This window comes from Sciurus carolinensis, chromosome 2, assembly GCF_902686445.1.
Source record: "Sciurus carolinensis chromosome 2, mSciCar1.2, whole genome shotgun sequence".
Classification (NCBI taxonomy): Eukaryota; Metazoa; Chordata; class Mammalia; order Rodentia; family Sciuridae; genus Sciurus; species Sciurus carolinensis.
Window position 1 is genome coordinate 153611134 of NC_062214.1, and position 18683 is coordinate 153629816.

The 18683-nt window shown below is 34.8% G+C and overlaps 1 protein-coding gene across 7 annotated transcripts in view; it reads right to left on the reverse strand.

The window, feature by feature from the left end:
* The window catches only part of Ddhd1 (DDHD domain containing 1), a 76013-nt gene that overhangs the window by 20487 nt on the left and 36843 nt on the right, over positions 1-18683 (reverse strand). For all 7 annotated transcript variants that reach the window (XM_047539463.1, XM_047539461.1, XM_047539458.1 and 4 more), the window contains 2 exons: positions 11229-11335; positions 8008-8114 (listed from right to left, as the gene is read on the reverse strand). In XM_047539463.1, coding sequence (XP_047395419.1) covers positions 8008-8114; positions 11229-11335 — 214 coding nt within the window. The remainder of the gene's footprint in view (positions 1-8007; positions 8115-11228; positions 11336-18683) is intronic.

Genomic DNA, 18683 nt, shown 5'->3' on the forward strand with positions numbered 1-18683 from the left:
CTCAAGAGACAAATATCCTTCATCAAATTTTATTGATCATTCTTCACCTGCTGATATACTGTAATAATTTGAGCATTTTATGATATGGCAGGGGTAACAGTGACAGGAATGAAGGCATGATATACTCTGTTGACATCTCAGAACTCTATAACATAATAGTGACATCTAGTTAAAACTACTGAAACCACATATCATGTCTGCTGAAACATATCCAGTCAATGAAGAAAGAGAAGGATAAAAGGAGTTGATAGTATGTGGAAGGATTATAAGCTGCCTTTCTTCTAAAGAGGAATGCACTACGTTTTACTCTAATTAGACATTTAAATTTTTTTTTCTGAGGAAAACTAATTCCATGATTTAGTGCAACGGTTTGCCACTTTTCAACATGCATCAGAATCACCTAGAGGGCTTGGTCAACATGAATTGCTAGGCTCCACCCAAGAATTCCCAATTCAGAAGTTCTGAGATGGGTCTGGGAATCTGCATTTTTAACAGTTCCCACATGATGCTGATGCTGCTAGCATGGGGATGACACTTCAGGAACTACTTAGTGGCAAATCACATAAAGACTTTCAAAGACTTAGGCTGTACATGAGTCTCTGGTTAATGTAGTTTCAGGGGTATGCAGTGTGATATGAAACCACATGGCTCTGTTTGAAGATAGCTATCACATAAATGCTTTGGATTTGGCTTTTATAAGAATATCAACAATCCTTAAAATTTTGTAATTTCCTGATTTACAATCTATATGATGGAGGTACAGAAAGACCTAATGCTTAGATAAAATAAATTCCTTTAGAAGTAACAATAGTTTATTTTTTTGGTGATGCTGGGATTGAACCAAGTCTTGTATATAAGCTAGGCATATGCTCTACCACTAAACTACATCTCCTGCCCCATAGTTTTTGCTTTTTTCCCCTTCACTACTGAAGACTGAACCCAGTAGTGGGTTTTTCTTATTGTTATAATTGTACATATTGATGGGATTTGTTGTTACATATCTGTACATGCATATGATATAACAATGTAATTTGATATCACTCCCCAGCACTCCCCCTTCTCTCCCCACTTTCACCCCTTGGTCCCTTTCCTCTGTTGATCTCCCTTTGATTTTCATGAGTCCACCTCTACCTTTGTGGAAATGTATATTTTTAATAATTAACTCGAGTATATTGCCTAACATGAACTTCATATGTTAAATGAATTTTAATCTTCTTTAAAAAAATAACAATTTCTGCCCACTTCTTCCTACACACCTCTTTTGTCCTTCACAATGCCTTAAGCAGTGCTTCCCCAAACTCCCTGATGGCATCTCCTGGGCAACTGTTAAATGCAAATCCACAGGTCCGTCTCAGACCCACTGAATCAGAATCTCCAGGGGAGGGATCTAGAAAACTTTTCATTTCCTTTTCGTAAATTTTTATTTAAAAATAATTTCAAATGCATAAAATGTCATGAAATAAAAAAATAGCACAAACATCACACATATATGCTTTATCTAGATTCACCTGTTGGTAGCACTATATTCTAATTGCTTTATCATTTGTGTCTCTGCTTCCATAACACACATGAATACATTTTCCAACATTTCTGGGAAACATTTGAGGATATACTGCATAGTGTCAAGGTCTTTTACCTGTAAACACTTCATTTTATATTTCCTAAAACTAGAAATAATCATAGTAAAGTTATCAATTTTATAGCTTTTACTTTGATGCAATGTTTTATTTAGTTTACCATTCACATTCCAGTCCTGTCAGTCCTTTATTGCAGTTTCCCCCATCCATTACAGCATACAGCCTAGGATGGGATACAGTATTTAGCTACCTTTAGCTTACTTTAATCTGGAATATTTTCTATACCCATTCTTTATCTTTTATGACACTGATATTTTTAAAGAACACAGTCCCATTCCTACATTTTTTGTTAGAATGTCCTCATTTAGTGTCCCTGATGTTTCCTCATAATTAGAACGCTGCATAAGTAACACTAGGTCCTCCTCTGAGTATAGCATCAGGAGGTACATAATGTCCATCTGTCCCTCAGGAATGCTAAGTCTAAGTGTTGCCTGAATTCTCCCATGTATAATTACCTTTTCTACTTTTTAAACTAATGAGCAGCTTTGTACAGATAATGCAAAAATCCTGCTCTTCATCAAATATTGTGGCTAATTTAGTATACACTGAAGATTTGTGCCTAATCATCTTTTGTTGGATCCTACCATGATGGTTGCAAATGATTTTCAATTCCAGCATCCCTCCAGTCAGCCTCTAGCACTCTATTGTAAGCAAAGAACTTTCCTTCTTCCAATTTATCTATTCATAATCAATTTTGAGGTAGGATTTTCAAGTGAATTATAATCCCTTATTATATTATTCTTATTATAATTCCTTAAAAATGTACTAACAATTCCTTACAATAAAAACTAATAACTACTTAACATTTGGTGCTCAAATTGTTCCAGATTTGACCAGTAGGAACTGCTTCTTGGGCTCTGGTGTCCTTGAGACCTGCCCCATCATTCTTTTGAATATTTCCCTACCTTCTGTCATAACAAGTTGTCCTAATCCCAGAATTGGCCACTTTGACAAGGGACAGTTTTTCTCAGAGGCAAAGGTAGAGGTGCTGGGTTTGCTTGCTGTGACCAGGGTGTCACTGCATTTTGGTCATTTCAGTGGACCAAATAGGAAATGCATGAAAGTAAACACATTCACCTACAAATGTACATAACACCTATGTGCACAAATTTTAGAAATCCCGAGTTGAGACTGATACCTTCAATTCTAGTCTCCACCATAAGAACCAAGTGATCATTCTAATCTGGGATGTTCAGAAAACACTACCAAAGACTGCTGATTTCATCCTGAACGATAACTATCTTTGAAGATATAAGAACAGAATAGAAAGTGACCAATTTCTCAACTATCGTTAGCCAATGACCAGAGCTCTGAACCACACATTTTTTTTTTTTTTTTTTTGGTATTCTTCTTATTATTAATGCCAACTTTTTAATACCCTTAATATTACTGTTTGGGAACCTGCCTCAAGCACATTTTTTAAAAAAAATACCTTTATTTTATTTATTTTTATGTGGTGCTGAGGTTAGAACCCAGGGCCTCACATGTGCTAGGCAAGCATTCTACCACTGAGCCACACTCCTAGCCCCTCAGCATGTTTTAACCTTGAACATATGCTCTTAGGGATACTACTAATCATTTGTGTGTGTGTGTGTGTGTGTGTGTGTGTGTGTGTGTGTGTGTGTAGGTTGTAGCAGCAGTATTTTCTCATTTTCTTTGTCTTCCTCCTCAATGGTTTCATTTGCAATATTATAGCTCAATTTCCTAACCTTTAGCATGTATCTAACAATACCTACTGTACACTAAAAGAGACTATGAACATGTAAGTTACGAGTATTCTATTCCATGAAATATGCCTTCCTTGTTGGTTAGAATTAGGTTCAGATAGTAGTTCTCCGTGTAGGTTCTTTCACCTTCTGGTAAATGATATGTCAGCATGTAAGTAAAGAATACGCTGAAGTCATTGCTGGCTTCTAACTGGTGTCTAGGAAGCTAACATTTTCTTTATTTCCAACCTAGATTAGTTTTGTAAACTGTGTTTCTCACTACTGCCAATCAGATCAATGCAGACCTTGCCCAATACTGGTATAGGAGAGGAATGGAGAAAAATTAAAGAGATGGCAGCCAGGACAGGAGATTGTTTCTGTGGTAACTAATCAACTAAACAAACATTTCTCCATATATGTAAAGGATATGCAGGATGATATTCAAAGACACTGAATGAACAATGACAACAAAAAAATGTACTGGTTTTAAGCAGCACAAAACAGCTCTATTGAAAAGCTTCATTCGTTCCATAGAACACCTAAAATCTATATGTCCAAGTAACACTGCCAATTTTAGAAGGAATAAAGTCAATAGTTTATTTACAATTAAGTTTCTTACTAAATATGTTGTGAGTTGTTAGTAATTTATTGTCACCATGAATATAGTACTTCAAATTAATCCATAGCCTAATATGTAAACACTGAAAGGGACAGTCTTCATTCCTACTAGAAGGATGGGGACAACTCACACACATCAACAATGAAAAGCTTTGTAGGATTTTACTTAGAACAATCTAAACTCCAGTATATTCCACTTGAAATAGGCAAAATAATTTTCTGATATTTTGGATAAGTAATACTTAAATTTTGTTAAAATAATACCATTGAGTTCTTACACTATAAAATTGACTAAAACTAAAGAAAAGGTGCCTATCTCTGAAAGGTAACTTGCAGAAGCTTTGATTGACTGCAACTGCAAGCACTTAAACATTTTCTTCTAGCTCTAAGTCCTATCACAGTTACTGGGGTAAAATTTTGATGTCACTGAAACAACTGTGCCCCAAATTTTAACTGGAACTTTAAGTTCTACCTATTTACATTCAAACAACTTCTTAACTTTACAACACTTCCACCTTGTCTTGCAGAGTTACCACCTGAACTGCAAGTTCTTCATCCTCTAAATTCTCCTTTCCCTATGGACCAGCCCAAACTCTTTTAATTGCTCTCTTCCTCCTCTCAATTCCAAAGCTCTTAGGTATTTCCAACTCTTACCCTCAGCCTATGTATAGAATGGTCTCTTCACCTTTTTGCCTAATCTGAAAATGGGTGCAGTTTTTTCTCTCTGAGGAACTTACTCTTCGCTGGTTATCTTCTTAACTCTCATTTCTCTTCCTGTGTTCTTCATCTGCCTGCATATTAACTGATGCTCCTCAGATATCCAATTGGGACCCTTTTCTCTTCCTATCACTCTCCAGACATTCTTGTTTCATGACCATCACATTTTTTAGAAACGTAAACATGAATGCTTCTGAAACTATTGTGTAGCCTCGTTTGTCTAAATCTGTACTATACAATTCCAGAAGGAAATTTTACCTAAACATACCTAAAATTTAGCAAGCATAGTTCATATTTTCCTTATGTTCTACCCTTCTTACCCACAAAAGTATCTGGTTTCTCCTCCTCTACTGCTGGTTAATATCAGAACCATCTACCAGCTACCTAGGCTAGAAATCACAAGTCATTTTTGCCTTTTCCAAACTTGTCATCACTCATAACAAAGCATTCTAAAGTCCTTTTAGTTATCTCTCATAACTATATTTTGAACCCATCCCTTCCCTTTATTCCTTTACACTATTTGGGCTTAGACCATTATTATTTCTTGCTTGCATTTATGAACATAGAAATGGGGTGTGGAATAGAACCATTTTTCCTCTCCCACCTTTGAGAAAATTAAAAATGGAAGGGACAAGACACAAACAATACTATCTGTTACTACCTTTGCCAACTTCAAGTCACTTTATTAGTCTAGAAAAACAAAAGTGTGCTCAAATGTGCTTAGAAAATATTTGGCAAATTAAATGTATAAGTTAATGTAATGCATATAAAAAATAAACTTACTAGTTTTGAAAAGTTTTACATGTTTATTATAAAGATAGCTATAGGTTACTAACAAAAAGTATGATCTTTGTATGTTCTTGAAAACATATACATTAAACCCTACTGCCAGGTTCCACTCCACTTCAAATTGTCTGAAGTTAGGAATATTTTTAGATTAAAAACTAAATAAAAGATACTTCACAGAGATACTTTGATACTTATCAAAGTACAGGTGTCTGTAGAAGGTAGTACATCTACTTCATCACCGGAGGATTTTGCTCAGGACTCAGAAACTAAAATGATTTTGTATTATTATAGTACCTATAATAATTGTTAATTACTGTTGTGTGCCATATTAATGTAAGCATTATCTCGATTAATGTGCACAAGAGCCCTATGAAGTAATTATTGCTAGAATACCCATTTTGTAGATGGAGAGGTCATCCAAAAATTAAGTGTTACAGGTGGCCTGGAATCAAACAGTGTGTCTCTATGGCCCATATACAATTTGCAGAATTCTTATGGCATTGTTTTTAGAAAGAAACTGGGGCCATATTTGATTAAGGAGAATTTATGAAAATACATATTTATCTTAATTATAACAATAAGCCTAAAATATTTTTCAGGGGGTAAAACAGAAGAATTTCAAAAATTTCCCTGACTTATTTTCTTCAGGTACATTTCAGGAATGTGTGCTCATGTACTGTAACACACTGTTTTAAATCTCCTTGGCAACAATAGGTGTTGGCGAGGATGTGGGGAGAAAGGTACACTCTTACATTGCTGGTGGGGCTGCAAATTAGTGCAGCCACTCTGGAAAGCAGTGTGGAGACTCCTTAGAAAACTTGGAATGGAACCACCATTTGACCCAGCTATCCCACTCCTTGGCCTATACCCAAAGGACTTAAAATCAGCATATTACAGAGATACAGCCACATCAATGTTCATAGCTGCTCAGTTCACAATAGCCAGATTGTGGAACCAACCTAGATGTCCTTCAATTGATGAATGGATAAAGAAAATGTGGTATATATATACAATGGAATATTACTCCACCGCGAAGAATGATAAAATTATTGCATTTGCAGGCAAATGGATGAAACTGGAGAATATCATGCTAAGTGAGATAAGCCAATCTCAAAAAAACCAATGGATGAATGATATCGCTAATAAGTGGATGATGACACAAAATGGGGGGTGGGAGGGGTTAGTGTTAGGGTTAGAGTTAGGGTTAGGGAGGGGGGCAAGAATGGAGGAAGGAAGGACTGTATAGAGGGAAAAGAGGGGTGGGAGGGGTGGGGGGGAAGGGGAAAAAATAACAGAATGAATCAAACAACATTACCCTATGTAAATTTATGATTACACAAATGGTATGCCTTTACGCCATGTACAAACAGAGAAACAACATGTATCCCATTTGTTTACAATAAAAAAAAAAAAAAAATCTAAAAAAAAAAAAAAAAAATCTTCTTGGGGGAAGGTTCTCCTATCCTTGTACCCTATCTTATACATAATACTTTCTCAATAAACAAATTTTCAATAAATGTGTAGATCATTTCCTTAGCTCAAAATTCCTTCTAGCAGCTGATTAGCATGTATATCATCAAATCTTACCTGAGATTCCTTGATAAAGGAATTTAGCCAAAGCAACTGATTTTACTTCCAAGCACCTACAATGACATTCCCTGTCCCTCTAATGAGGGCTAACAGTTCAAAGTGTCCCAATGTTAGCCAGTTTTTTGGTACAGAGTAGATACTCACTAAACATGTGTTGATTAAGTTAAAGGCCCAGAAAAGTCAAGACAACCAGGGAATAGACAGCAGACTGGCCGTATGGAGAACAAGGAAGAGAGGAATGGTGGACAGCACGTGTTATGGAGCTCCATCACCTGGTTCAAACCCTGGCTCTGCCATTTCCTAGGTGAGACACTTTGGGCAAGCCCTTTAACCTCTCCTTGCATCAGCTGCTTTACCTTTCAATTGAGGATACTAATCCCACCTACTTCACAGGGTTTTTATGAGATAAGTTAATACATACTAGGCAATTAACAAGGACTAGTTATTCTTATGGAACAGAATTCCTTCTCTAATAAAGTGACAAGGCACATTTGGTAGAGATTCTCTCACCCTAATGAATAAACCTTCACCTTCTACCTGCTTCAGGGTTATCTGGATGATGCATCAGCAACACTACCATTTGAGAGCTATATGATCCATTAGAGAAGCAGGGCAATGAAAGTCAGAGGGAAATCTGTACGTACCTAAAACTTTTGTGAAGACATAGCCATAATTAATGAGATTTGCAAAAACTGATATTTTTCAAGTAACTATTTTCTAAACAATCTTCTACCCATGGGACTATCCATTTTTGAAAGAGTCACAATGTCTACAAAGTCTAGTTTGAAGATTATCAAATTCACTATTAAATAGAGGCTATTTATAGATTAATGGATTCCTGCAATTTCTCATTAGCTTTTTTTAAAAAAGACTATAAAATGTTAAAATTTAGGTCATTTATGTGCATCACTTTGACACATACCCCAAAGCAATAAGATAATGATACTTACTTCATCTCTATAAAGTGGGCTAGTGTAATACATTATGTCCATTGCACTGCTGTTCAGCATATCCCTTAAACCCCGTACTTTGTCAGGAGTAATGGAATCAACAGTGTCTAAAAAAACAAACGAGAACAAAATTAAACTTGAGGTCTTTCGTTTGGTGAAAAACTGCAAAAAATGGTGCATTTTCTGAAGTTAACATCTAAAATATTCAAGACTGGCTTTGATTCTAATAGACTTTCCCTTCTTGCCAAACTCTAAAAAAAAAAACAAAACAACAACAACAACAAAAACAAACCCAAACAGTAAAAAACAAAAGGGAACATGAAAATAAAAGGAACATTAAAGGATGAAGACCACTATCAAAACTTCTTTGCTCTATGTGTTCTTTGCCTGGAACTGTCCATGTGGGATGCTTGGTGCCACTAATAACAACAAATTAAAAAAAGGAGTTTCCCTATGCTTTACAGTTATCTATCTTTAGTATGGGCAAGAATTATCAAATGACAGATATTTATAACGTGAAATAAATGAGCAATCAATTCTTCAGTAGACAAAATAAAGTCGATATAGTTTACTGTGCTGAAAAAAAGTTACCTAATAAAATTATGCAGAAAACTTCAGATTTCTTGTAAAAACATGACAAAAGCCTATCTGTAGATGAATATTATTACCTGAAAGCACAAGGTGGGCAGAAGAAGGCTTATGATTTTAGTAACTCCAATTTCATTTATCTTCCAGTTTTTCACTGCACTGACTTAGTATTTTATTTTTATTTATTCCCCACTTTAATACAACATAATAAGGAATGGAAGGTAATAACAGGCAGAGACTAGAAATCTTTTCAAAGATGTATATAGATGTGTATAGGTCATACCACATATTTATAGATGATGCTTATTTTGAAATTGCATAAGTGAAAGGTATGACCACTTTGCTGATATGAAAAGAGTTTAAATGTCATTTACTACATTTTCAGTAAAGTTTTATTGTGAAATTCACATACATACACAAAAGAAGTATTTAATATATATGGGCAATTGTAAGGTCAATTTATAAAAAGGAAACATAATCCTACCACCTTGCTCAGAACATTGCCATTGGATTGGGTGTGTACCTTGGTGGTAGAGTATATGCTTAGTATGTGCAGGGCCCTGGGTTCCATTTCCAACACCTCCACTACCAACAAAAAGAATATTGCCATTGTCTAAAGCCCACAATATATGCCTAAGTGATCAGACATCTCTCTTTACCTAAATGTCACTACCAATAAGAAGTTTGTATTAATTGTGCTTTTCCTTCTTTATAGATTCACTACATGTTCAATAATAATAACTGCAGTCAATGACTTCTATAGCATCTACTATGTGCCAGAGCCTAAATATTTTATTCCATTTTGCCTGATTCTGAACACTGTATAAATTGTCCATGGTTTGCTTCCCTCCCCATCATGTTTGAGATTCATCCATGTATACATCTGGAATCTAAAATAGGGATTACATTTTTATCTTTTTCCCACCAACACACTTACAGAACTTACTTTTCACCAACGAGCTGTAATGCCAGCTCTGAAATACATAAGGCTTCCACATTTGGCACAGGTCTGTTGAGAAAGTCTCTACTCTGGGGTCTATTTGCCTTTCCTGTACCAACACTAAACTACTTTAATTACAAAAATTTATTAGATAGCCAGATCATGATTCCCCTTTCACTCTCTTGTTCTATGATCTTTTTCATCCTTTGTTCTTCTATAATATTTTTAAAAATTATCAAGTATCATGAAAAACTCTTATGGAAAATTTAACTAGAATTGCATGGAATCTATACATCAATTTGGAAGAATCAATACCTGTAGAAGAGTGAATCATCCAACCTAATCTATGTTTATATTTAAGTCAAATTTAATATTTTTAATAGTTTATTTTTTAATATAAATACACATCTTTTGTTATTCCTGAGACCTTGTATTTTTGTTATTTCTGTTTCTTTCTGACATACAGAAGTGAAAGTACTTTTATATGGATCTTCTATTTTACAACCTTGATAAACTTATTAATCCTAAAAATATTTCTATATTCTTTTATATGTCTGAATAGACAAACATATCAACTATAAATCAGATCAGATGTTTTTGATTCCTTATCACTATTATTTTTTCTTAAACTACTACAATACTAAGACTTCAAGCAGAATGTTGCTAAGTATGGACATCTTTAGCATAGTCTTTATTTAAAGGAAAACTTTTTAGCCTTTTACTACTCTTAAGTACACTTACGTTTACTGGAGCATGTTCTTATTATCATTTAAAAACTTACACAGAGTAAAACTGAGTTCTAATGCGTTAAGTTTTATATAACTGCTACCTTGATCAGGATGCAGCACTGTTCTGTCTCCTTAAAAAGCTTCCACACACTCCCCTCTGAATTGAAACCCTCCCCGTTCCTTAAGCCCTGGCAACACTGACTTGGGTTCCTATAGTTCTGCCTTTCTGAAAGCACCAAGTATATACTCTGTTATGATCAGCTTCTTTCACTCCCAATAGTGCCTTCAAAACTCCCATAGGAGAGTTAAACCTAACAAATGACAAACGGGTTTCAGTAAATATTAACTCATCCTCATTGTCTACATTCCTGAAGAGCCTAAGAAATTTATCTGGGGAATGAGAAAAGTTGAAGGACACTGTTTTTATTTTATAGAACTTTTATGTATGAACTATCATTGCTGGGAGTTCTTTTTTGGTCACTAGAATTTGCTTATTTTTAAAAACTCCTTACAACTTTTGATTACATTTTGGCTTGATAAGCTACAACTGACATTCCCGACTATGAGACAGCATCACAGACCTGGAAGAATCCTTGAAAATCATTGAGGAGGCAGTTTAGTATGATGATAAACATGATAAAATGGATTTTAGAAAACACAGATTTTAGAAAATTTTTGTTCCTTCCATGTGTTACCCCCTACCCCCAACCCACAGAAGACACACATGTAAAAAGTGCTATCTGTGAAATCTATGTGATGGTCCAAATGACCATCAATACAATTATTAAAAAAAAAATGGATTTTATTTTCTTAAATAATCTAGAACAAAGAGTGAGTATAAGCCAAGAAAACTAAATTGAGGTATTTTGTTCCCAATAAGCAAAAACTGTTTCTAAAGTTTTCTACATTTACTTGGTTAAGTATACCACTGGCTAAAAATCTTTCAATTTTGAAACAAAATATACCTCCATCAAGAGTAAGTTTTGACCGCCACTCAACAGGCAGAAATTCAACATGAGTTGCATGGTTGGAAAAATGCCTTTCTTCTATTTTTCTTGCAGCCTCTCTCATCCTAAAAATAAAATAAAAGCAAAACAAAACTTTGAGAGTAACTTCACATATGTATTTATATGACATAAAACATCCTTAATCATAACACTTCCATTTCCTTATAGGTTTGTTGAATTATATTTCAACCATTGCTATTCTAAGCAAATGTGCAGCACTAGGATTCCTTTAGTTATCTACCTAAATTTTCCATAAATGATTTCAAATGTTCCAAGTTTTTACATTCTACTCTATGAATTTTTAGTAGACAGAATAGTATGATTATCCCTGAGCCATCACCCAGCTCCAATATTAGCAAGTCATGACCTATCTTATTTCATTTATTCAACTCACTTTCCCTATAATATAGATTTAAATTTTATTTTAAAAATTAAGATCAATGAATTTATTTTTTTCCTTTTAGTGTCAGTTATATGAATTTTAGTATATGCATAGGTTTGTGGTTAACAACATACAATCAAGGAACTGAACAGTTCATTCCAAATCTCCCTCTTGCTATCCCTTTAACAATCCCTTTCCCCCATATTTTATTTATTTAATTTTTGGGCAGTATTGAGGATGAACTCAGAAGCCCTCTATCACTGAGGTACAGACCCAGTCCCTTTTTAAAATTTTGAAACAGGGTCTTGTTAAGTTGCTGAGGCTGGGCTCAAACTTGTGATTCTCCTGCCTCAGCCTCCCTAGTTGCTAGAATTACAGAAGTGTGCCACTGTGCCTGGCTTCTTCCCCCATATTTTAAAGAAAATTCCAGATACTACATAATTTTATCTGTAAATAATATGTGTTTCTAAAATATAATCTATGTGCTGGTACCTGGGAAACCAGATAATTTCCAGAATTGAGGTACAGTTCATCTAAAAAAGCAGGATAGATGTTTAACTCTTCCATTTTACTAATAGTTCTCAAAACAATGAGTTGTTAGGTTTTATACATTTTGATGCTATATTATCTGGTTCCTAATCACTTCCTTAAGGCCCTACGAAACATCATAACTGGATTAAGTTTCTACCCTATTAACACCTGAAAATGGGGACTAAATGTCAACATATGAAGTTTCAAGGGTCACTCAAATGATATCGAGACCATATCACATTCCATTACTAATTCATACATTTAAATGTGGGGTGTTTTATCCATTATAGCTATTTTCCTTACTGATGTTTGAATTGTTTCCCATTCCGGGTCTGAGTTTTGCTTTTGGTTCTTTGACGCAGCCTCAGTAGTTCTTTAAATAATGCAGTAGCTTTCACTATATTCACAGAGGTGTGCAACTGTCACCACTCTAATTTCAACGTATTTTTATCACTTCAAAAAGAAACACCATACTCTTTAAGCAGCTACTTCCCCATTCTTCTTCCCCCTAGCCTCTGTCAACTATTAAACTACATTTTGATTCAGTGGATATGTCTATTATGGATATTTCATGTATAAATGGAATCATACAGTATGATGCCTCTTGTGTTTGGTGTCTTATTTAATGTTTTCAAGGCTCATCCACTCTGTACCATGAATTAGTACTTCATTGTTTTTTATTGTCAAATAATATTTCAATATACCCTTTTTATCTATTCATTGGTTGATGGGCATTGCTTCCATTTTTTTTTTTTTTTTTTTTTTTTGGTTATTAGGAATAATGTTACTATGAACATTCTCTGAGAAGTTTTTGTATGGCCATGTTTTTAATTCTACTTAGGAGGGGTACTGTCAGTCCATACACTATCATTTACCTTTTGAGGAACTGCTCATCTGTTTTCCAAAGCAGCTGTACTACTTTAGAACCCCAACAGCAATATGTGACATTCTAACTTTTCCACATCCATGCTAACACTTGTTATTTTTCATTTTTATAAGAAAGATCACAGAGGGGGCATCTGCAACTGTGAATCAAATCTCCCTGATACTAATGATGCTGAACATCTTTTTCATGTACTTTTTGAGCATTTGTATGTTCTATTTGGACAAAAAGTCTACTCAAATCCTACCACTGAAAAAAACCTGAAGTTCTTTTCTTTATGGTTCCCTTGTAAGATACCACACCCTTGACTGTGGTTTACAAATATTTTCTCCCATCCTGAGGGTTGTCTTCATTTTCTTTATGGGGTCCCTTTCTGCAGTAAGTTACAGAATCAGAAGTCAGAGTTCTCCACCTTTGTTCTTTTTCAAGATACTTTTGGTTATTCTGGGTCCTGCACCTTTACATATAAATCAGCCTGTCAATTTTTACTAAAAGACAGGTAGGATTTTAATAGGGAATGCATTATGTGTAGGTCGATTTGAAAAGTATCACCATCTTAACATTGTTTTCTAATCCACAAACATGGATGTCCTATTTATTTAGGTTTAGAATTATATTCTTTCAATGGTGTACTGTGGTTTTCAGCACCCAAATTTTATGCTTCTGTTGTTAAATTTATTCTTAATCTTTTTGATACTAGAAATTCCTTGTGTTTCCAGTTTTACAAGTATTTGTTTTTATTACAAAAGGTTTTTAGATTTTTGATGTGCTTTCTCCCCTTTATTCTATTAATTAATGCATCATTTCTAGGAAGGCAAATTTGGGGACATGGCCACAATACATCCATCTTTCTCTTCTACTCTCTGTCCCCTCTTTTCTTGTTATCTTCTTTCATCTTTCCTTCTCTAAAAGTCACCCCAGTTAGCCTTAAATTTCTGGGATAAAGCTGTATCGAGCTATCTAACTCTTCTTTTTAATTCTGGACTCAGTTTGCTGGTATTTTGTTGAGGATTTCTGTTTTATACTCATAACAAATACTGGTTTCTTTTTCCTTGTAGTGCTTTTGATATCAGAGTAATACTGGCCTCAGAGGATGAGTTAAAATTTTCCTACTCCTCTATATTTTCGAGCATTTGTGAAGAATTGGTGCTGATTCTTTTTTTAATGTTTGGTAGATTCACCGGTGAAGCCCTCTATTCTGGGCTTTGTGGTTTGTTTTAGTGCAAACTTCACTGATTACTTCAAATGGTTTAATTTTTATAGGTCTATTCAGATAGACTATTTTTTGGTAGTTTTTGTAATTTATAGGAATTTTGTCTATTTAGGTTACCTAGTTTACTAGCATAGAATTGTGCATAATGTTGCCTTATAATGCTTTCTACTTCTATAAGGTTGGTAGTTGATAGTAATGTCCCCACTTTTATTCTTGATTTTAATAATTTGAGTCTTACTATAGCTAAGACTATAACCAAAATTGTGGTGTTGTAATGCCATTCATAAAAATCATGATTTCAGTCTTATTATAAGCTTATTTAACTTTGATGTTCTCTCAGCCAGGCAATCAATGTTTAGTTGATACTTTGAAAAGGGAAGAGATTAATAGCACATGAGAATTACTGTTCAATTACAGATAATTAAATAGTTCTGAAAAAAGTCTTCATAATTCCACTCAATTAGAAAAAAATCAATTGATAAACTTGTTTTAAGAAGACAGGTGTTATACAGAGGAAAAGAGGGAAACAGAAAATCATGAACAGTAACCTCTAAAGTACACATTTTAAAACAAAAGTCAACTCTGGAAAGAAAAAACTAGGAAAACTACCCCATTCACAGTAGCTTCGGAAAAAATAAAATACTTGGGAATCAATCTCACAAAAGAGGTGAAAGACCTCTACAATGAGAACTACAGAACACTAAAGAAAGAAATTAAAGAACACCTTAGAAGATGGAAAGATCTCCCATGTTCTTGGATAGGAAGAATTAATATTGTCAAAATGGCCATACTACCAAAAGTGCTATACAGATTCAATGCAATTCCAATTAAAATCCCAATGACGTACCTTACAGAAATAGAGCAAGCCATCATGAAATTCATCTGGAAGAATAAGAAACCCAGAATAGCTAAAGCAATCCTTCACAGGAAAAATGAAGCTGGGGGTATCGCAATACCAGAACTTCAACTCTACTACAAAGCAATAGTAACAAAAACGGCATGGTATTGGTACCAAAATAGACAGGTAGATCAAGGGTACAGAATAGAGGACATGGATACAAACCCAAATAAATACAATTTTCTCATACTAGACAAAGGTGCCAAAAATATGCAATGGAGAAAAGATAGCCTCTTCAACAAATGGTGCTGGTAAAATTGGAAATCCATATGCAACAGAATGAAACTAAACCCCTATCTCTCACCATGCACGAAACTAAACTCAAAATGGATTAAGGACCTCGGAATCAGACCAGAGACCTTGCATCTTATAGAAGAAAAAGTAGGTCCAGATCTTCAACATGTTGGCTTAGGACCAGACTAACTCAACAGGACTCCCATAGCACAAGAAATAAAAGCAAGAATCAATAACTGGGATAGATTCAAACTAAAAAGCTTTCTCTCAGCAAAGGAAACTATCAGCAATGCAAAGAAAGAGCCTACAGAGTGGGAGAAAATCTTTGCCAATCATACTTCAGATAAAGCACTAATCTCCAGAATCTATAAAGAACTCAAAAAACTCAACACCAAGAATACAAATAACCCGATCGACAAATGGGTTAAGGAAATGAATAGATACTTCACAGAAGATCATCTACAAGCAATCAACGAACATATGGAAAAATATTCAACATCTCTAGTAATAAGAGAAATGCAAATCAAAACCACCCTAAGATTCCATCTCACCCCAATTAGAATGGCGAGTATCAAGAATACAAGCAACAACAGGTGTTGGCGAGGATGTGCGGAGAAAGGTACACTCATACATTGCTCGTGGGGCTGCAAATTAGTGCAGCCACTCTGGAAAGCAGTGTGGAGACTCCTTAGAAAACTTGGAATGGAACCACCATTTGACCCAGCTATCCCACTCCTTGGCCTATACCCAAAGGACTTAAAATCAGCATATTACAGAGATACAGCCACATCAATGTTCATAGTTGCTCAATTCACAATAGCCAGATTGTGGAACCAACCTAGATGCCCTTCAATTGATGAATGGATAAAGAAAATGTGGTATATATATACAATGGAATATTACTCCACCACGAAGAATGATAAAATTATGGCATTTGCAGGCAAATGGATGAAACTGGAGAATATCATGCTAAGTGAGATAAGCCAATCTCAAAAAACCAAAGGAAGAATGATCTTGCTGGTAAGTGGATGATGACACATAATGGGGGGTGGGAGGGGTCAGTGTTAGGGTTAGAGTTAGGGTTAGGGAGGGGGGCAAGAATGGAGGAAGGAAGGACTGTATAGAGGGAAAAGAGGGGTGTGGGAGGGGTGGGGGGAAGGGAAAAAATAACAGAATGAATCAAACATTACCCTATGTAAATTTATGATTACACAAATGGTATGCCTTTACTCCATGTACAAACAGAGAAACATGTATCCCATTTGTTTACAATTAAAAAAAAAAAAAAAAGTCAAGGTCCAAAGTGTATAGTATGCCACTTTTCATGTGAAAACAAAACAAAACAAAACAAACAAAAAACCAAAAATCAAAAAACAAAAAATCCACCAATTTGTATATGCCTGAAGAAAATCTGGAAGAATACAAAAGGAGACACAAGGACAAAGGATAATGAGGGAAGATGGGGACAGGTATCAGAATAAGCCCTTTCACACTATATGTTTTTATCCTAAGATTTATGAACCATGCAAATTTCCTGTTTTATTTTTTCAAAAAAAGTTTCATTGATGTTCTTATCTATCACTGTTTCTTCTCCCATTTTAACAGTATTTATGAGCTTATGCTTTTTATTTTTAAAATTCCTTTGTTTTCATTTTTAGTGAGGTTCCATGGAGGAATAAGATAAGTTTATGTGTTCAACCAACCATGTTAACTGAAAAAAATCTTTGTATTCTTTTAGGAAGTTAGGTATGTAACTTAATGAAGATTCCCCTTGTAATAAAATTCCATAAAAACAAATCCAAATTATTCAAAACAAATTCATCCCTTTTAGTAAACCAATTCTGGTATTTCCAGAAGTTGTCTATAAACTTTCTTCTCAACCTATGTAAATAATAAAAATTTTCTGCAACAAAAATAATTAAAAGTAGCTTGAATTCATAAGTAAGTTTACTAAAATAAGGTGACAGAGAAAAACCTGTATTTCTAAGTCTCTAAGACATAATTTCTAGAGATTCTTAGAGAACAAAAGGTTATCAATGGAGTATAGGATGGTAAAACCTTAGTCTACCTTGGTTGTTAACTGTAGCCTTACTCAACAAATCACAAGTACAGATAAGCTTCGGAATAGCCCTGATAAAGATGAAACAGAAAGTGGGAAAGGGTAAGAAATCCCCTGGGCTTTCTCGTCAATTATTAAGCAAGCTTTATTTTTGTGTGAATATTTTACACCAATTACCAAGTTCTGTGTAGAATTTTTCATCAAATTAACCTGTCTACAAAGGAATGATATAACCCTCCTTGAAGTGGGCACATGAGTTTTTATTGGATCCATTCATCCTACTTCAATAATATTTCTTGATTTTTATCTGTGGCTCTATATCTCTCTATGGTTATGACAGAAGTAGTCAACTTACACCTGATTCTAGGGTGAGACTATGACAAATTTGGCCAGACTCTGCATACATGTGGCCACATGTATGAATTCAGGTTCTTGGATGCAATATCACCAGTCACCAACATGTACAGACTAGCTGGGACTTCTGGAAAGAAAGACTTACCCTTTCTTTTTGAATTTGAATAGAAGATACCTACACACCACATCTGAATGATATATCGAAGAGGAGCTCCAAAATGAAGGAGGATAGGGTTGATGGAATACTGATGACTTATTTGGCAGTAGCACTCCTAGTCTCCTCAGCATAATGAATTACTAAATCCTCTTTTTGGCTTAAGCCTTTTTGTGTTAAATTTTCCTTCACTTGTATCCAAAGAAGTAACTTTCTTATTTATCAATTATTCCAGAGAGAGTATGTCAGTATACTTAGTTCTCAGGAGCTGAGATAATCGAGTAAAATCTGGACACAGCATATAATTATCATGGGAAATAGCGTATAATTCATCAGAAACTATAACTAGGATCAGACTGAAGAGTCCTATTATAAAAGCTAGAGAAATCAAAAAGAATCAGGGTAGCTTAGCAGAATCTAACAACAAAAAACTTTTTTCTCTGGTACTCGGGATTGACCCGAGGGCCTTGTATATGCCTAGCAACCACTCTACCACTGAGCCACTCCACCTACCCTTTTTAATTTTTTAAATTTTAAGACGGGATCTTGCTAAGTTATGTAAGATGAACTCGAACTTGTGATCTTTATGCCTCACTTACCAAGTAGTTGGGATTATAGGGCTGTGCCACTATACCTGGCACAAAATTTTCTTTAAAAGTTGTATTAGGGGCTGGGGATATAGCTCAGTTGGTAGAGTGCTTGCCT